General features: G+C 34.9%; 1 protein-coding gene across 21 annotated transcripts in view; it reads right to left on the reverse strand.

Moving 5' to 3' along the window:
* The window catches only part of DLG2 (discs large MAGUK scaffold protein 2), a 1,926,133-nt gene that overhangs the window by 25,928 nt on the left and 1,883,934 nt on the right, over nucleotides 1-16,271 (reverse strand). For 17 of the 21 annotated variants that reach the window (XM_053670856.1, XM_053670835.1, XM_053670839.1 and 14 more), the window contains one exon: nucleotides 3,597-3,696. In XM_053670856.1, the coding sequence (XP_053526831.1) occupies nucleotides 3,597-3,696 (100 nt within the window). Of the gene's footprint in view, nucleotides 1-2,726; nucleotides 2,773-3,596; nucleotides 3,697-16,271 lie in introns of all 21 variants that reach the window. The other 4 variants (XM_053670841.1, XM_053670838.1, XM_053670836.1 and 1 more) reach the window with 1 other exon arrangement.

Genomic DNA, 16,271 nt, shown 5'->3' on the forward strand with positions numbered 1-16,271 from the left:
CTCTTTTAGCCTTTAAGAATTTTATAGGAATATTGCATTTCAAATCGCCAGTTGATCCCTGGAATCCCTTGAATTTTATTTCTATCTAAATACTTCCTCGGCTAATTCTCAGGATGAAAGGGGATTGCTGGAGATCTTCCCTGCTTCAGTGAGTGACCAGAAAATTTTGGAGGAAGAAATGAGTCACTGAAAAATGTTTTAGGATTTAGTGTGGTATTTCCTTATTTTCATTTTAAGATTCTTTGGATAGTTATTAGGATCTGGGAGAATAAAACAGGCAGGAAGTAAGTGATCTGAAACCAAACTGGTCCTGGCATGAAGTGTATTTTTAAGTCATGTTAAATGGCTTGCTTATACAGTGATATTTCATATTTTTATAACTAAAATCAAATTTAGCTCACGCAACAGGGATGATGTATATGCCAGAATTAGAGCTTTTATTTCTAAAATCATACACTTTCATCGGCACTATGTATTAAATTATAGAAGATAAATTCATTGACTTATTGACTTCTTTGTATATCAGGTTAATTACATGAAGAATATGTGACTATTTGATTTCTGAAGCTTATTAGCAATAACTTTCACTATTGCACATTTTAAGAAAAAGGGAATCTAAAATGTGCATTAAAATGTATTTGATGTTATAGATTCTTGCCAAATGAATGGATTAGTTTTCTTTTATTTAAGCTTTACTGAGGTATAACTGACAAAATTGTAATACCTTTAGAGTGTAAAAAGTGATGACTTGATAAATGTATAAACATCGTGAAAGGATTCCTATAGTTGAGTTATTTTACACATCCGGGTAAATTAGTTTGGTCATGACACTGATGAAAACCAAAACCTGGGTCAAAGTTACACAGACCATTTCTCTTTGTCCCGGTGTGTGACCAGAACTGCACTGCTAATGCAGGCACACATTTGACAAATGCAGAAGGGCACTAGGGAAAGAAGTATGGACGAATCAGGGCAAATTCGTTTTTTGTTACTGAAAAAAAAAAAAAAGTCAAGGCATACACCCACCAATGGTTCATCTTAAGGCACATGATTATTTTAAGTGCTTTGAATTGGGAATACCAGGGTTTCTTGTTTGCTGGTTTTTCATTTTTACTTCTAAGATAATTTAGAATGAAGCTACACTATCTGTGGAGGAATTTAAGACCATGCAGCATTTTATTTAACAAACAATCTTACCATCCAGGTATTGTATAAGAGAATTTTTGTAGGTAAGAAGAAATTAAAAATGTGTTTCAGCTAACATCCAAATCATGGCCAACAACAGTACTAATTGGCAAATGATGTTACCTCATGAAATCTATTCAATTTTTTAAAGAGTAAGAAAACACTTGCATATTTTAGATTTAAACGGGCATCACTCATATTTTTGACACTGTGACAGTAACTACTTTTTAGTGATGTTCATTTATTAGCGATACATTAAAATGCGTCCCTCTCCCCCTCAACTGAAAATGTAGAAACTCTGGTGGTACTTGATGGTATCCAGATAACATTAAAATCAGTATATGAACTTGAGCCACTAATTCAAGAAAAATTTCATGACCTGTTCCATATAGAGACTCAAAGATAAAGTGTTCATCTTTAAGGAGATCAGCAATTACTCTTGATCGGATTTTGTTTTCTATATACACGCAGCTAAAAAAAAAAGCGCAAAGTAACAATTTGAAGGATGAAGGGTATCATTTTGCAGGGTCATATAAACAGCTCTTGAAAACAAAGTTCAGCTCAATGCTATTTTGTTTTATCCAAATGAAATGAATAGCTTCTAAAAACATTTCCCATAGCTGTTAAATTAAAACCAAACAAACAAAAATTGAACGTGTGATACAGTTTCAAAAGACACAAAACTCTCTTCTTATTTTACTGGTGCCTACACAATGAAATTAGTATTAAAGAAAGAAAAATCATAGCGTAGTATATTAATACACAAGATTATTTTTTATTGCTCAGTGCAATGAGACACAGACCAAAGGCATTAATAACTAGAAGACTTAAAGTTTAATATGTTTCATTTCCCACTATAAAATGAAGACCTGATTATGTAATGCAGCTAATACATCACTAACAGAACAACATGTTAACATATATCTAAAACTTTATCATACAAACGTTTCAAGCAGGACCACTGCAAGTCAGGGAAGAAAAATCAAAGTTAATAACAAAGGATTAATCATAGATGATCAAATAGCTTAATATTTACATTTTGAGAATGCATGTTCCTTTTGTCTATAAAATAGCTCCTTTACTAACAGCAAAGTACAACCCAATTATGAAATTTGGCAAAGTCTGGGTGAAAAGGGCATGAGAAAGGACATATAGTACATTTCTGCTCCCCAGTTCTAGAACATTCAGCTTTGCCCTTTCATTCAACATGGCTCCTTGCTCTCTGGGAGGTGTTAGACTGCAGAGCAAGTGATGCCAATAGTTGGCATCAGGACCATGTTCGCCATATCACACGGTTAGAGAGGGAAGGTGTGAATTGCAACAGAAGTTACAGTGCCTGACACACTTGGCGTTTAAATGCTGACATGCAGAACAAAACGGCTGAAAGTTACTTTGTAGGAGCATTCACAGCTAGGTAACAAATAAAACTCGTATCTTGTGCATGCTAGGAGTGGAAGGCCCTCAAGAAAAGGAACAAAAGCCAAACTCAAAAGGAAGGAAAAAGAAAAGAAAAGTTACAGTGACCATTCCTGGGAACTTACTCAGAGTCTTTGTTCCATAACCGTCGTCACCTAATCCGGGGATGTCCTGCATGGAAGTCCCCAGAGAGAGCAATGAGAGAGGAAGAACAGCCGCGGAAGAGGAAGGAAGAAGTCAGTGGAGTTGAAATGAATACTACCATGACAGACCGGGTTGCCTAAGCAATCTGGATCCCAATCTCTCTTATTTTGAAACAACTTTTGCCCCAAACTCCCTGGGCCGAGACTCAAGAATCTGTAAAGCAACTTGAAAGGTTTAAGCAGAAGATTGATATAAAAAAGAAAAGATCCAGCAGATGCCATTTTTGATCACTGTCCACGTTGCCACAGAAATGCAGCACTCAGAGTAATGATCCACTCTGAGTTTCATGCTCAGTTCTTAGATTTAGTTTCCACCAACTCAAGCTCACTGCTCAGTAACAGTTTAATATTCGTTGGATGTGAAAGAGTGAAAAAATGCTAGTTGTCTATACAGGGAATTTAATCGCTTCCAATTAGCTAGCATTCCAAAAAGTATAGGTGGCAATGGAATCTAATATTTCTGTCCGGAATAGAATTTGCCTCAAGCCCTAGAGAGTTGCAAGACAGAAAAGGCAAACTAGACCCAGTCCTGGTCACAGATAAATGCTCTTTGGAAGCGAAGTCCCAGCTTCCTCAAGTCCCTCTCCAATGCATTCCGCATAGGAGAGCCCCACCAAGGGAAGGATCCAGACTGCAGCCAAACACTGGTCACAGTAGTAAGCCCTGACCTGCCTGCCTGCCGTGTTTGTTTGCCTAGGCGTGTGGCGTGGGGGAGCCTACATCATGCGTGTTGCAGTGAAGGATTTTTTTCTCTTGTGTTGCATGTGACATTCTCTTTGAAAATCTACTTACGTTCAGGATCACTGGTTTCCTGCTCACTCTGCTCCTTGTTCTTGTAGAATGGGAATTTTCGTGAAAAGATGAAGCTCTTTTTACGCTTGTCATTGAATGACTGTGAAGGAGAAAAGGCATGGGGCAAAAACAGGGGACGTCTAATTGTTGTCACACTCATGCTGACAAAACAACTAGTTGTAAAAGCAGAGAGAGCTGCAGTGACGCAAGTGGATAGTCTAGAGAGGTGCCGGAGGGTCCCGGGAGGCAGAATTTAATTTCAAAGAGTGTAAATTCTGAACGATGACACCTTGGAATAATTGTATCTTAATTAAAAACCTGGTTGTAGATAAATGATGGTAGAGAAAAAGAGTGTTGAATTGGAAGCAGAAGACGCAGAGTCTCTGTCCTGAGTCTTGACCTAGAGTCAATGAATTGCTAGTTATCACCTTAGGTAACTGAACCTCGGTATGTTCATCTACATGATAAGAATAATGATAGAGGCTCTTTCGTTGTGAGACTCATATAAGGCAGTAGGGATTTAAGTGCTATACAAATATTTATCATCATTATATTGTCAGGTAGAAAAGATTTTACTAGGACACTAGACACATCAGTGTTTCGATGTCTTTTTAAATAACTTGAATTTGAGTTACTTCAACCTAGACCTAATTAAAACCACACAAAAGTGTATAGATTTATGATCTATGATCATTATAGCTGTTTCACACACAAATAAATAATTATAGTATAATATTTTCATTCATAAGTGATTTTAAAGATAATTAAGCCCCAAAGCCTTCACTGGTAGACAGGGGGCCAGAGGCACAGAGCAGCTGAGTCCCTTGACAATATCACAGAGCTAGTTGGTGACACAGTCAACCAAAATCTGTGAAAATTGTTGCTAAAGAGGTATTAACTTGACATTCACTAAAGAAAGGGAGATATAACAGTGACTTAATCTATATTCTGATTTGATAAAAAATCATGGAAGAAGGATTATCCTTAAAAATGTAAACCACATCATTCGCTTAAATGAGGCTAGATTTAAAGTGATACATATATCCATACCATAATACATATATTAGAACCTACTCATTCATGTGAATATAAGATGCTTGCCTAGAAGACTCCTTAAAATTTTTCATTTATTCCCACTGTCACTGTTATGCAAATGCTTTCTGAGGTTCTTTTTTGGGAAATGTGTTCACAGCCTTTTTATAAGTGATAAACCATGCAAGTCTTAGTAATCTCAAGTTCGCTTATCATTTACAAAATTATGTTTCACCAGTTCATTTGCCATCCTTGTTTAACTGATTTGGTTCTGAGGGTTACTCTCTCAGGAACAAGACACGTTACCACATTGGTACTGAAATGAATGTAATAGACTCTGAGGGTAATTTCACTTGGAGTATTCTAAGACGGTTTTATCCATGGCACCTGGGCAGAATTAAGTAGACCCAGCAAGGAAACTACTTGGAAGAAAAACACTTGTTTGTATGTATGTATTTGGGCCCATATATCTGAATCAGTTATGGGCCCTTATGGATTGAAAGTTTGAGAAAATGGTGTAAATAACCTATTTTCTTTGCATATTCATGCACTACTAAATCAACACCAATGTTGGTCACTGTGTTCATGGAGGAAACTTCACAGCACTGAAGTGTTGGTGCTCTCATTTACTGATTCCTTACTTTTTCAGTCGCTAGAAACTTTCACCAAAGCCAGGGGAGCTGACTTTTATGTCTCATTCACTAGGCTTTAAGAAAAGCATTAAATCAAATATTTAATAATTTTTTAAATTAAGAGACATAGTCAAGAACTAGATAGAAACACATTCTCAAGGGGAAAAGAAGTATCACTTCAGAATTTAGTACTCTGCTGACAGCACTTATGTTCAATAGAGTTTTATCATAATTTGTCATTGAGAATTGGTGTCATTGAGAAAAGGCAAGACTGGGAACCACCCTCCCCCCAATTTCTCCATTAAAAAAATGGTAAGTTCTTAAAGGAACATGAAATATTCTTGCATCACTCCAGTTTCATGCCACTTTTACATTTCAAGCATATTTAAACTTCAGTAACTGAAAATAAAAGAAAAAAATCATGGGAGAATTAATGACACATGACATTGCAAGATGTTAGACATTTAACTTGAACATTACGGATGACTTGTCATGCAAAAAAAAATCACAAAGTCTCATGCCAGTACAAAACAACGCCAAGATGAGTAAAGCCTGGGTTAAATGTGGACACAGGTGGACAAGGTGGAGGCCTCCGAGAGACGAAACGGGGCCACGTGTAACCACAGCACTGAAACCGGCTTCACGGGGTCAAAGGGAAGTGAAAATGTGTTGCTTGTGGTGAACTTTTATCTTCTCAAAGCAGAGACTAATGTGTTGACATTTCCCAAGTATGAAAATGCTGTGTATCATGAGTCATCTAATTGGGGCATAATATTTAACACCGCATTTGTAAACAAGCAGAAAATATATAGTAATTCCTCAAAGCATAAAACCGTCTAACAGTCTTGTAATCCAAAGCCATTTTGTATTGGATTTAAGGAAAAGGCCATGACTAGTTGGTGGTTACATTTATGGACACGAGACCAGAGCACGACTGCCATTCACACTCACGGATTTAAACATCACACACTTAGGGTCTTAGTTAAACATGTCAACTCTAAGAGTTTATATGTGGTTTATGATGCTCTAACACTATTCTCTATTTTTTATTAGACGTGTTTAATACCACTACATAAGCTCTTTTGTTGCTGTTAATTTTTCTTTTAACTTAGAAGAGGAAAATCTGTCACACCAGCATTAGGTGAGAAAAACAAACTGGCACCTGCACTATTTATAGAGCGCGTGGCTCTAAAGCAGCTGCAGACCCGTTTGCCGCTCTGTTAATCATACTTGATCAAGTCATATTTTTTCCCTCTACATGGCAGTATCTAGTATCTTAAATCCCCAGCCACTGCTTTCAGGGCAGGAAACTCTTCGGAGGAGAGAATTAAAAAATGGCAACCTCATGTGGCAAGTAGCCAGTTGACATACCTAAAAATTCCATTTTAGAATTTGATGTGAATTACTGAGTTCTTATGAACAAAAGTAATGAAACAACAACTAATGCTGATTAAGCAATTATTATGTGCCAGTGTTGGTTCTAAAACTGCACATATGCTAACCTCCACACTAACTTTATGAGGTTGGTATCGTCTTTTTCATTTTGTAGGTGAGGAAAGTGAAGTTTACAAATCTTCTGTTACCTGCCCAGAGTCATACAGTTGGTGAGCAGCGAAGGCAGAATCTGAATTTGCAAATATGTCTGCATGTAAAATATTGCTGTTCTTATGAGCAAGATGAGTTTCTAGAACCAGAGCCTGTTTCAAGTTTATATTTAAAATTATTAGCATGTGACTCTCTTGAGTGATCCCATAATCTATCATTCCCACAGCTGCACTGCTTGGCAATTATTTTTTTAAGCCATCAGATGCTATTGGCTCCAATAATATCTTTGTGGGTTACCCTGCTGCATGTTGGATACCCATTTATGTTTCTGATCTCTATTCTATTGTTGTTATTCTTATCACCATGTAAACAAGTAAAATAAGAAGTATTTCAGTGGGACAGGCTATGAACAGGACTGAAAGCAGGGGATTCAGGGAGTGGGAGATGACAACTATGATGTTAGTGTTAGGGGACATTAAAGTGTTCGAAAATTAGATTGTGGTGGTACTAAAAACAATACATTGTATGCTGTGAGTGAATTGTGTACTATGTGAATTATATCTCAATAAGGCCATTAAGAAAAAACCCTCTCCCAAACTCCATACTGTGGGGATGAAAGGAAAACACTCACAGCATGTTTTCAATTTTATTCGGTGTAAATATTTTTTTTTACCTTTAATTGAATGAGAGGACACCACCCTCCCAAGCCCTTGCAATCCACCAGATACACATGCTTGTTTCTCTAGTTCTGTTGTGTCTGTTAAATGAATACCTTTCATGTTGTGACAGACATTAGTACCCATACCAGGAGGCAGTGTATTGCCACTGTCACCCAGAAGTTTCTGAATTGGCAGCTTAGCGATGTTCACCCCTTTTCAACTCATGGCACTCATAAACTAATTACTAAAATTCTGCAGCACACCAAAAAATACACTTTTTTGCTAATCTGACAAAAATAGGTAATAATTTTGATTCGTTCACACAGAACAGCTATAGTGTTGGCTGTTGTCATTTTTTTTAAAAAAAATTGACAGTCGGTGGGAAGAGAGGTCAGTGCTCCTGACTAAATAGTCAAGGATCACATGTGCCAAAATTTTGTGTGGCACACCAATGTGCCTCCTGTGGCACACTGGCTGAAAATTGTGTGTTAGGTCAAATGGTGTGAAACTGCTCAGCCTGACCTGAAGTTGTAATGGCATTGGTGAACTCGCTTATGATAAAATACACGCTCACAAAGAACAAAAGGAAACCAAACAAAAACCCTCAAATTCTACTTCTCCCACTTGAATTCCTTGTTCTTAAGACATTTGAGTGAAACTTGACTTTTTTTTTTATCTTTCCCATCCAGAAAACTTTGTAACTATTGGTATGTTTCAGTTTTCTCCTCATCTTCCTGGTTCTACTTTTTCAACCTGCAAACTTTTTATAGTTCTGAAATGTCACCTTGATGATAGAAATGTTCTCTGGGCAGAAGTTACATTTAAATTTGTATTGAGCTCAGACACACTTTTTTGTAGTCTCCTTATTTTTTATACATGGAATTCTTTCCTCTCAATTCATTCTCTCCTCTAAAATAATTGTTCCCTTTGGCAAATTGTTACTATAAATTTGGGACACCACTTTGTATTATACATATCTTGTTCCATACAGAAAAAGGAGAATTTTAAAGCAAGAGAAGTTCAAAAACAAGTACTAAGAAGATAAAAAGGATCTTAAGGGAAAAACAAGAATTGGCTTGAGATACATCTGTTCCAAGAAATGTGTCTCTGTAAATTTGTATATACACACTTGTGGTGTCTATGCCATTGTTCAATTCAAAGAGGGTTTCTTTTTTATCTTAAGAATTAACGGGGACTTCCGGCCAAGATGGAGGTATAGGTAGACACACTGTGCTTCCTCCCACAATCAAAATAAGGACAACAAGAATTTAGAAACAAAAAAAAGAATCAGAACTGACAGAAAACTGAACTGTACGGAAGTCCAACAACTAAGTAGTTAAAATAGACACATTCATCCAGACCAGTAGGAAGGATGAATTTGGGCACTGGGTGGAGAGGGGTTGTGGCAAAAAAAAGTGAGGTGGCTTGCAGACCCCGGGCGTGCAAGGCAGCAGCTAATCTGGATGCTCACAAAATTGATTGAATTTGGTTGCAAATTAGATGAAAAAAATGAAGGCTCCCCTAAGTGAAATGAAGGAAAGTGCACAGGGAACCAATAGTAATGGAAAGAAAACTGGGACTCAAGTCAATGGAGTGCACCTGAAGGAAGAAAGAAATATCCAATCAGAAAAGAATGAAGAAACAAGAATTCAAAAAAAATATGGAGAGGCTTAGGAACCTCCTGGACATCTTTAAACACTCCAACATCTGAATTATAGGGGTACCAGAAGGGGAAGAGGAACAGCAACAAGTGGAAAACTTATTTGAACAAATAATAAAGGAGAACTTCCCCAATCTGGCAAAGGAAATAGACTTCCAGGAAATCCAGGAAGCTCAAAGAGTCCCAAAGAAGTTGGGCCCAAGGAGGAACACACCAAGGCACATCATAATTACATTACTGAAGATTAAAATGAAGGAGAGAATCCTAGAAGCAGCAAGAGATAAGAGGACAGTCACCTACAAAGGAGTTCCCATCAAACTGTCAGCTGATTTCTGAAAAGAGATCTTGCAGGCAAGAAGGGGCTGGAAAGAAGTATTCCAAGTCATGAAAGGCAAGGACCTACATCCATGATTACCTTACTCAGCAAAATTTTCATTTAGAATGGAAGGACACATAAAGTCCTTCTCAGATAAGATCAAGTTCAAAGAGTTCATCATCACCAAGCCCTTATTATATGAAATGCTAAAGGGATTTATCTAAGAAAAAGAAGATAAAAAATATGAACAGTGAAATGACAGCAAACTCACAATTATTGACAACCATACCTAAAACAAAAGCAAACTAAGGAAACAACTAGAACAGGAACTGAACTACAGAAATGGAGATCACATGGAGGGTTAGCAACAGGGAAGCGGGAGGGGGAGGGAGGGGGAAAAGGTACAGAGAATAAGTAGCATAGATGGTAGGTAGAAAATAGACAGGGGGAGGGTAAGAATAGTATGGGAAATGTATAAGCTAAAGAACTTAGGACACATGGACATGAACTAAAGGGGGGAATGTGGGTGGCAGAGGGTGTGCAGGGTGGAGGGGAATGAAGCAGGTGAAATGGGACAACTGTAATAGCATAATCAATAAAATATATTTAAAAAAGAATGGATCTAGGCACTGAGCATCAATCGCTGGTAACATCACACACACAAAAGGACAATCAGATGACATGTGCTACTGGATGAGAGAACAAAATGTTACTATAAAGTCATCACAAAAACCTCTACTTGTAAACAGAAAACAACAAATCCTCCTCTTCCCAATGAATCTGAATCTAATCAAACCTTTAGATACAATTAATAGTTAACAGAAATAAAGAAGACAGAGAAACAACAAATTACACTATAAGGAAAATCTGGAGCAAACTCCACAAGACAAATGACCTGGTTTCTTAAACAGAAAAATTGAAGAAAACAATAAAAAAATGGAGAGAAAATGTATAGATCAGAAGAAACATAAGATGGATCAACCAATTGCCATAGACTTCATTTCTGGTTCAAACAAATTATAAAACAAAACAAAAAGCAACAACAAAGCATTTATGATATTTAAGAGTGAATTTGAGACCTGAAAAAAGGATCGGATATTTGTTCATCCAGTAAGTGTTAATTTTTAAGGTGTGATAATGACATTGTAGTCATGTCATGTTGAAATATTTATAGTTGAAATGATCTGACACATTGAATTTGTTTCAAAAAACATGGGAAGAACATTATACTCTGACTATTTACCCTTAGAATATATTCTAAAGACAGAATTGCAAACAAATCTTAAATCCACTTCCCTACTTTATTTTTAGTTGAATTCTGAAACCATTTGGTGTGTGGGTAATAAGCAAATGAGAAAATACATGGGTGTTTCTGGGAAAGAGGGCTGCTCTTATGAAAGGAGGGTGAGGTAAAATGGGAAATAGGGGAAGGAGAAGAATAAGCTTATGATGGTAAATAGTAATTAGAAGCTTCTGATATAAATTTATGATTTTTCTAAAAAAGTGTATTTCCTTTCTGTCCATTAAAGAAGCCTAGATGTAATGATACCCCAGTAATGAAAAGCACACCTGGCACTCATATTTTGTCTTGCAAATAGCATTTTCCACAAAAAAGAAACTAGTTTTTTTTTTTTTTTTTAGAAATGGCTGATTCCATGAGCAGTGAAAGTGTAAGATGAAGCTGAAAAAATTTTGTTAAGACTGGAAAGTAAGAAGAAGTAAGAAGTACTAAACACAAACACAAAACAATTCAAAATTAAAAATCTAAAGCTAATTGTGACATGTTCAAAAGGACACCAAAGCCAGTTTAAAAGTAGTCACACCAGCCAAACCTAGACAATATGAATATTCAAGTGAATATAACAGTAATGGAGTATAACATATTGAATTAAAAAGAAATTCATGAGTCCAGGCACATTATCATAAATACTTAAATCAAGTAATTAAAAATGGGAAGCAAATGAAAACTCTTCAACATAGTAGAATGCCAACTAATAACTATAGAAAGAATAATAAAGTCAGGAAATCACCATTTTCAACTATCATAATAATTCATGCAAGAATCATCAATGGTTGCTAAAACTATTGATCAAAAGTTTGTTGGGGAACAGGACATTTAACTCCTCATGAATTATTTAATTGTTAAAAAGGTGGGTAAATTTTCCTTTATAGTGGAGTAATCTGGCAGACCATTCTGATCACCTTAACCAAGAGATCAAACTTAGCATCACCAAATAGTGGGATAACCTGACACCATGTGCCTCCTGATGGGAAGTACGGAGAAGTGTACAATACTACTTTCATAGTATTCCTATCAGAAATGCATTAGTTGCAGCTAACCATGAAGAAATAATTAGGCAAATTGAAATTAAGAGACCACTGTGAAATATCTCAATGTCATGAGAAATATAAAAAGCTAAGGAATCATTCCAGGTTAAAGGAGGTTAAGGAAACAGGACACACAAAATGCAATGTGTGGTCCTAGATTGACTTCTTGATTAGAACAAAAAAGTCATAATTTCTAGAACTTCCTTTTAAAGTAGATCAGGGTACAAACATACACACATACACACTTATCTGCCCTCATATATATTCTTATACATATGAGAATATACAAAACAAGATTGACCATAAGTAGGTAATTGTTAAAAGTCGAGTCATAGGTACAAGAGGTTCATAATTCTATTCTTTCTAGGTTTTTATAGGTTTGAAATTTTTTTCATAATAGTGAACTTTGACTCATAATTATATAATACACTGTAATTTTTTAGCCATAGATTGCTGGCCTAAATGTAAAAGCTCAAAATATAAAATTTCTAGAAGAAAACAGAATATGCTTGCAATCTGAGGTGGTTAAGGATTCCTTGGACAGAACATAAAACCACAAATAATAATTTTAAAAAGTTGTAAAACTGGATTTAATCAAAATTAAAACCTTTTGATTTTCAACAAAGGTCATCCAGAAAATGAAAAGGCAAGTCACAACAAATTGAGAAAAATATTGATAATACCTGTGACAAAGGATTTTTATTCAGAGTATTTCAAAACTCTTACAACTGAACAATATAAAAATCCAATAGAAGTGGGCAAAAACTTAATTAAAAACATAAGATATGTATATGGCCAATAAACATATGAGAAAACATCATTAGTCATCAAAGAAATGCAAGTTAAAGCTGATGTAACATATCATTTCATACCCACTAGAGTGGATAGAATGGAAAAGACTGACAGTATTAGGTGTTAGTAAGGATGTGAAGCAACTGCAACTCTCATATAGGTGGTTGGTGTGGATGCAACAGCCAGTTTGAAAAATATTTTAGTTTAGCAGTTTCTTATAAAGTTAATAACCTATGACTAAGAAATCCAGCCCTGGATATTTACTCAAGAGAAAAACATATATCCACAAAAACGTGTATGAAGAATATTCATAATTACTCTGAACTGGAAACTACTCTGATGCCCATCTACAGATAAATGGATAAACTGTGGTATATCAATACAGTGACAAACTGTATTCAGCAATAAAAAGAAGTGAATCACTGATACAAACATCAACATGGATGAATCTGGAAGTACAGGGTCTGGCAGAAGTAACACCATCGAGTGTGGTTGTTAGAGTATGTGAATGTCTCATACGAGATGGACAGCAATTTGAACATTTCACCTAAAATGTCATATGGTGTGCTTGAGTGTAACAGTGTTATGTTATAGAATTACATGCTTCTGATTTTTAATAAAAGATTTTTATGTAATAAAAGAGGAGTGTTATTTGTGCCAGGCCTTATATTATGCTAAGTGATAGAAGGCTGACTTAAAAGAGTATTTATGTATGATTCCAATTATAAGTTCTAGAACAGACAGAACTAAACTGTGGTGGTAGAAAGCAGATCAGTGACTGAGGAATAGGGAACTAAGGCATCCATATCTTTATCAGAGTGGAACCATGCTACCTCCCCCAAAACATATTTCTAGCCTAGGGTACTCTCCTAAATGTATATAGATAAATCTACTATGTCTTTACTTGGGTGGCAGTTATAGAAGCCCTTTCCCCTTCATCCATCTTGTGGATGTTGACACACCTTTAAGAGTATTCTCAGGTATTCTAGCTAAGACTGTTGCAGTGAATACTGCTAATTTTTACATATTTCTTTCCTACCACATTTTGATCTCAGAGCAGGCACTATATCACTTTCATTTTTGTGTCTTGGTAGATACCAAATACTTATGCACCAAATACATGCGTGAACCAAAACATGAAGTGATGATTTCCATTGCAAATATCAGGAGAAACTTGGAAAAGAAAAGATAAAAGAAGGGTAGGGAAGGAATAATGAACATCTGCAGAAAAGGGGGAGGAATAATGGAAGAATAAGAACTATAGCCAAATGAGTAATATTTTTAACTTGCATTTCTCTGCAGTTATTATCTCTCAAAATTTGTTTTTCTCATGAATTTTATCTCATAATTTTATGCTCAATGGTCTGATTTAATTTTGGTTGCCATTTATTGCTAGTAATAAAAATGTGGCTCAGCTATTTGCTGTATATATTGTTTTTTTTCCCCCACAGTCTCACATTTTCAGTGCAATGGTCCATAAATAAATAATAGAAAAGTTTAAAAGACTTTAATAGTATTTATAACTTCAAAGCAATCTACCATTTAATTTCCTTTTCTAACTTTTCCCCCTAATATTTATTTCTTTTCTTAACTAAAAAGATTAGTTTACTTAAAATACTTTTTCTACTAATGAAGTATGTCTCTTTTAGAGAAAATTAAAAATAAATAGAAGAAAATCCTATTATTGATAAACAAATAAACTTTAGTAATATTGTTTATAGTGTTTGTAAAATTTTATCCTGTTTAAATTTAGTTGTGTTATATGGTCTATAGAATTTAAAATTCTGAGTTGCTTTTATTTACTATTATAATACATTTCAAAATATCATGGGAAAGGACTTTGGAATGGATATGTGTGAGGTTAAAAATGTTATTCAGTCTCTAAGCCTCAGTTGTATTTAAATGTCATAATTCATAAAAGGTTCTTAACATATAGTCCTTGACACTTAGTAAGGCTTAATAAATGGAGTTAGTTTTAATGGTAACAGGAGCACTTTCCCACATCATTAGAGAGTCTTTGGAAGCACCAGGTTTAACAAATGCATAAGAGTGGAATGAAATGAGCAATTCATAACAGAAAGAAATTTGGGAAATCCCCAAATATGTAAAAATATAAAAAATAAAACACTCTGGAAACTAACCAATGGATCAAAAAAGAAATGTAAGGGAAATAGTAAATACGTTTAGATGAATGAGAATAAAGATACAAGATAGCAAAACTTATGAGATGCAGCAAAAGCAGCACTTAGAAATTTATAGGTGCAAAATGCCTATATTGAAAAAATTCTCAAATCAATAATCTGACCTTCTACCTGAAGACACTAGAAAAAAGCAGATCAAAATAAACCTGCAGTAAACAATAAAAGGCAATCATAAAGATGAGAGCAGAAATTATTAGACTGAAGAAAAGAAAAAAACAGAAAAATCAATAAAACCAAAGTTGGTTCTTTGCAAAGATTATTAAAATTGGTAAACTATTAGCTAGACTAAGAGAAAAAAGGGAAAGACTCATTACTAAAACTAGAAATAAAAGAGGAGACATTATTACTGATTTTATTGAAACAAACAAACTGTAAGGGAATACTATGAACCTTATAATTTATTGTATATCAATAAATTAGATAATTTAGATGAAATGGGTAAGTTCTTAAAAAACCACAAACTACCAAAACTGACTCAAAAAGAAAAATAATTCTAAATAGACCTATAACAAATAATGAGATTGAAGTAGTAATTTAAATAATTATCCACAAAGAAAAGCCCAGATGACTTCACTGGTAGATTCTACTAAACATTTAAAAATAAATAAATACAAATTCTTTACAAATGCATCCAAAACATAGAAAAGGGAACACCTCGTAACTCATCCTATGAGGTCACCATTACTCAGATACCAAAACTAGAAAAGACACCGCAAGAAAAGACTACAAACCAAAATATCTTATACACATAAAGAAAACTTACTCAAGTGGATTCACCACAGTTAACCTAAATATTCCTATATGCTGTACACTTCTGCAGTTTTCCATTTTTAAGTATTTTATGTTGCAATGAATATAACATTTTTGCATTTCGAACTATTTCCTTAGGATATATTTCTAGAATTTGAATTAGAGCTAAAAATTGTGGATAGTTAAAAATTTTGACATGTGGTCAAATTGCTTTCATAATGATCTGTAGTAACTGACATTTCTACCAGTAGCCATTTATTCTTAATTTATAATTGGTCTCAATAATGTGTCCTGACTGCCTTTTTCTCTTCTAACATCCCCTACATTCTCCTAATTACTGAATTATAATCTAAGGATCCTATTTAAAAGCTACATTTAAAATCTGTTAGCCAAGAGCAAGATTTATCTAATCAAGTTATGAAAGAAGAGTGATACATCCCACAACTGGATGATTAAATTATGGTTTTTCACTATCAAATTCTCTGCTTGAAGGCTTTCCCAAGAGAGATTATTTGCCATAAAAGTATAAACTTATATTACCTTTACATTATCATCTGAAGGTATAAGACAATTAGAAATTTGTGAAAATAATATATTCAAGTTCAGGGCATCATATCCAGAAACAGTGAAATCTCTGGTTAAACTCTTACTCCTGAGTAGCTCAGGAGTACAGTGAGTTCTATGAGTACTGGGAATACTATAAATACTGTTAGCCATTACTGCTGACGTGTGTTCTCTAAATGGCCTGAAGATTCTTTCG

The sequence above is a fragment of the Artibeus jamaicensis genome, unplaced genomic scaffold (genome assembly GCF_021234435.1).
Source record: "Artibeus jamaicensis isolate MK-2021 breed Jamaican fruit bat unplaced genomic scaffold, CSHL_Jam_final contig_64, whole genome shotgun sequence".
Taxonomy (NCBI): domain Eukaryota; kingdom Metazoa; phylum Chordata; class Mammalia; order Chiroptera; family Phyllostomidae; genus Artibeus; species Artibeus jamaicensis.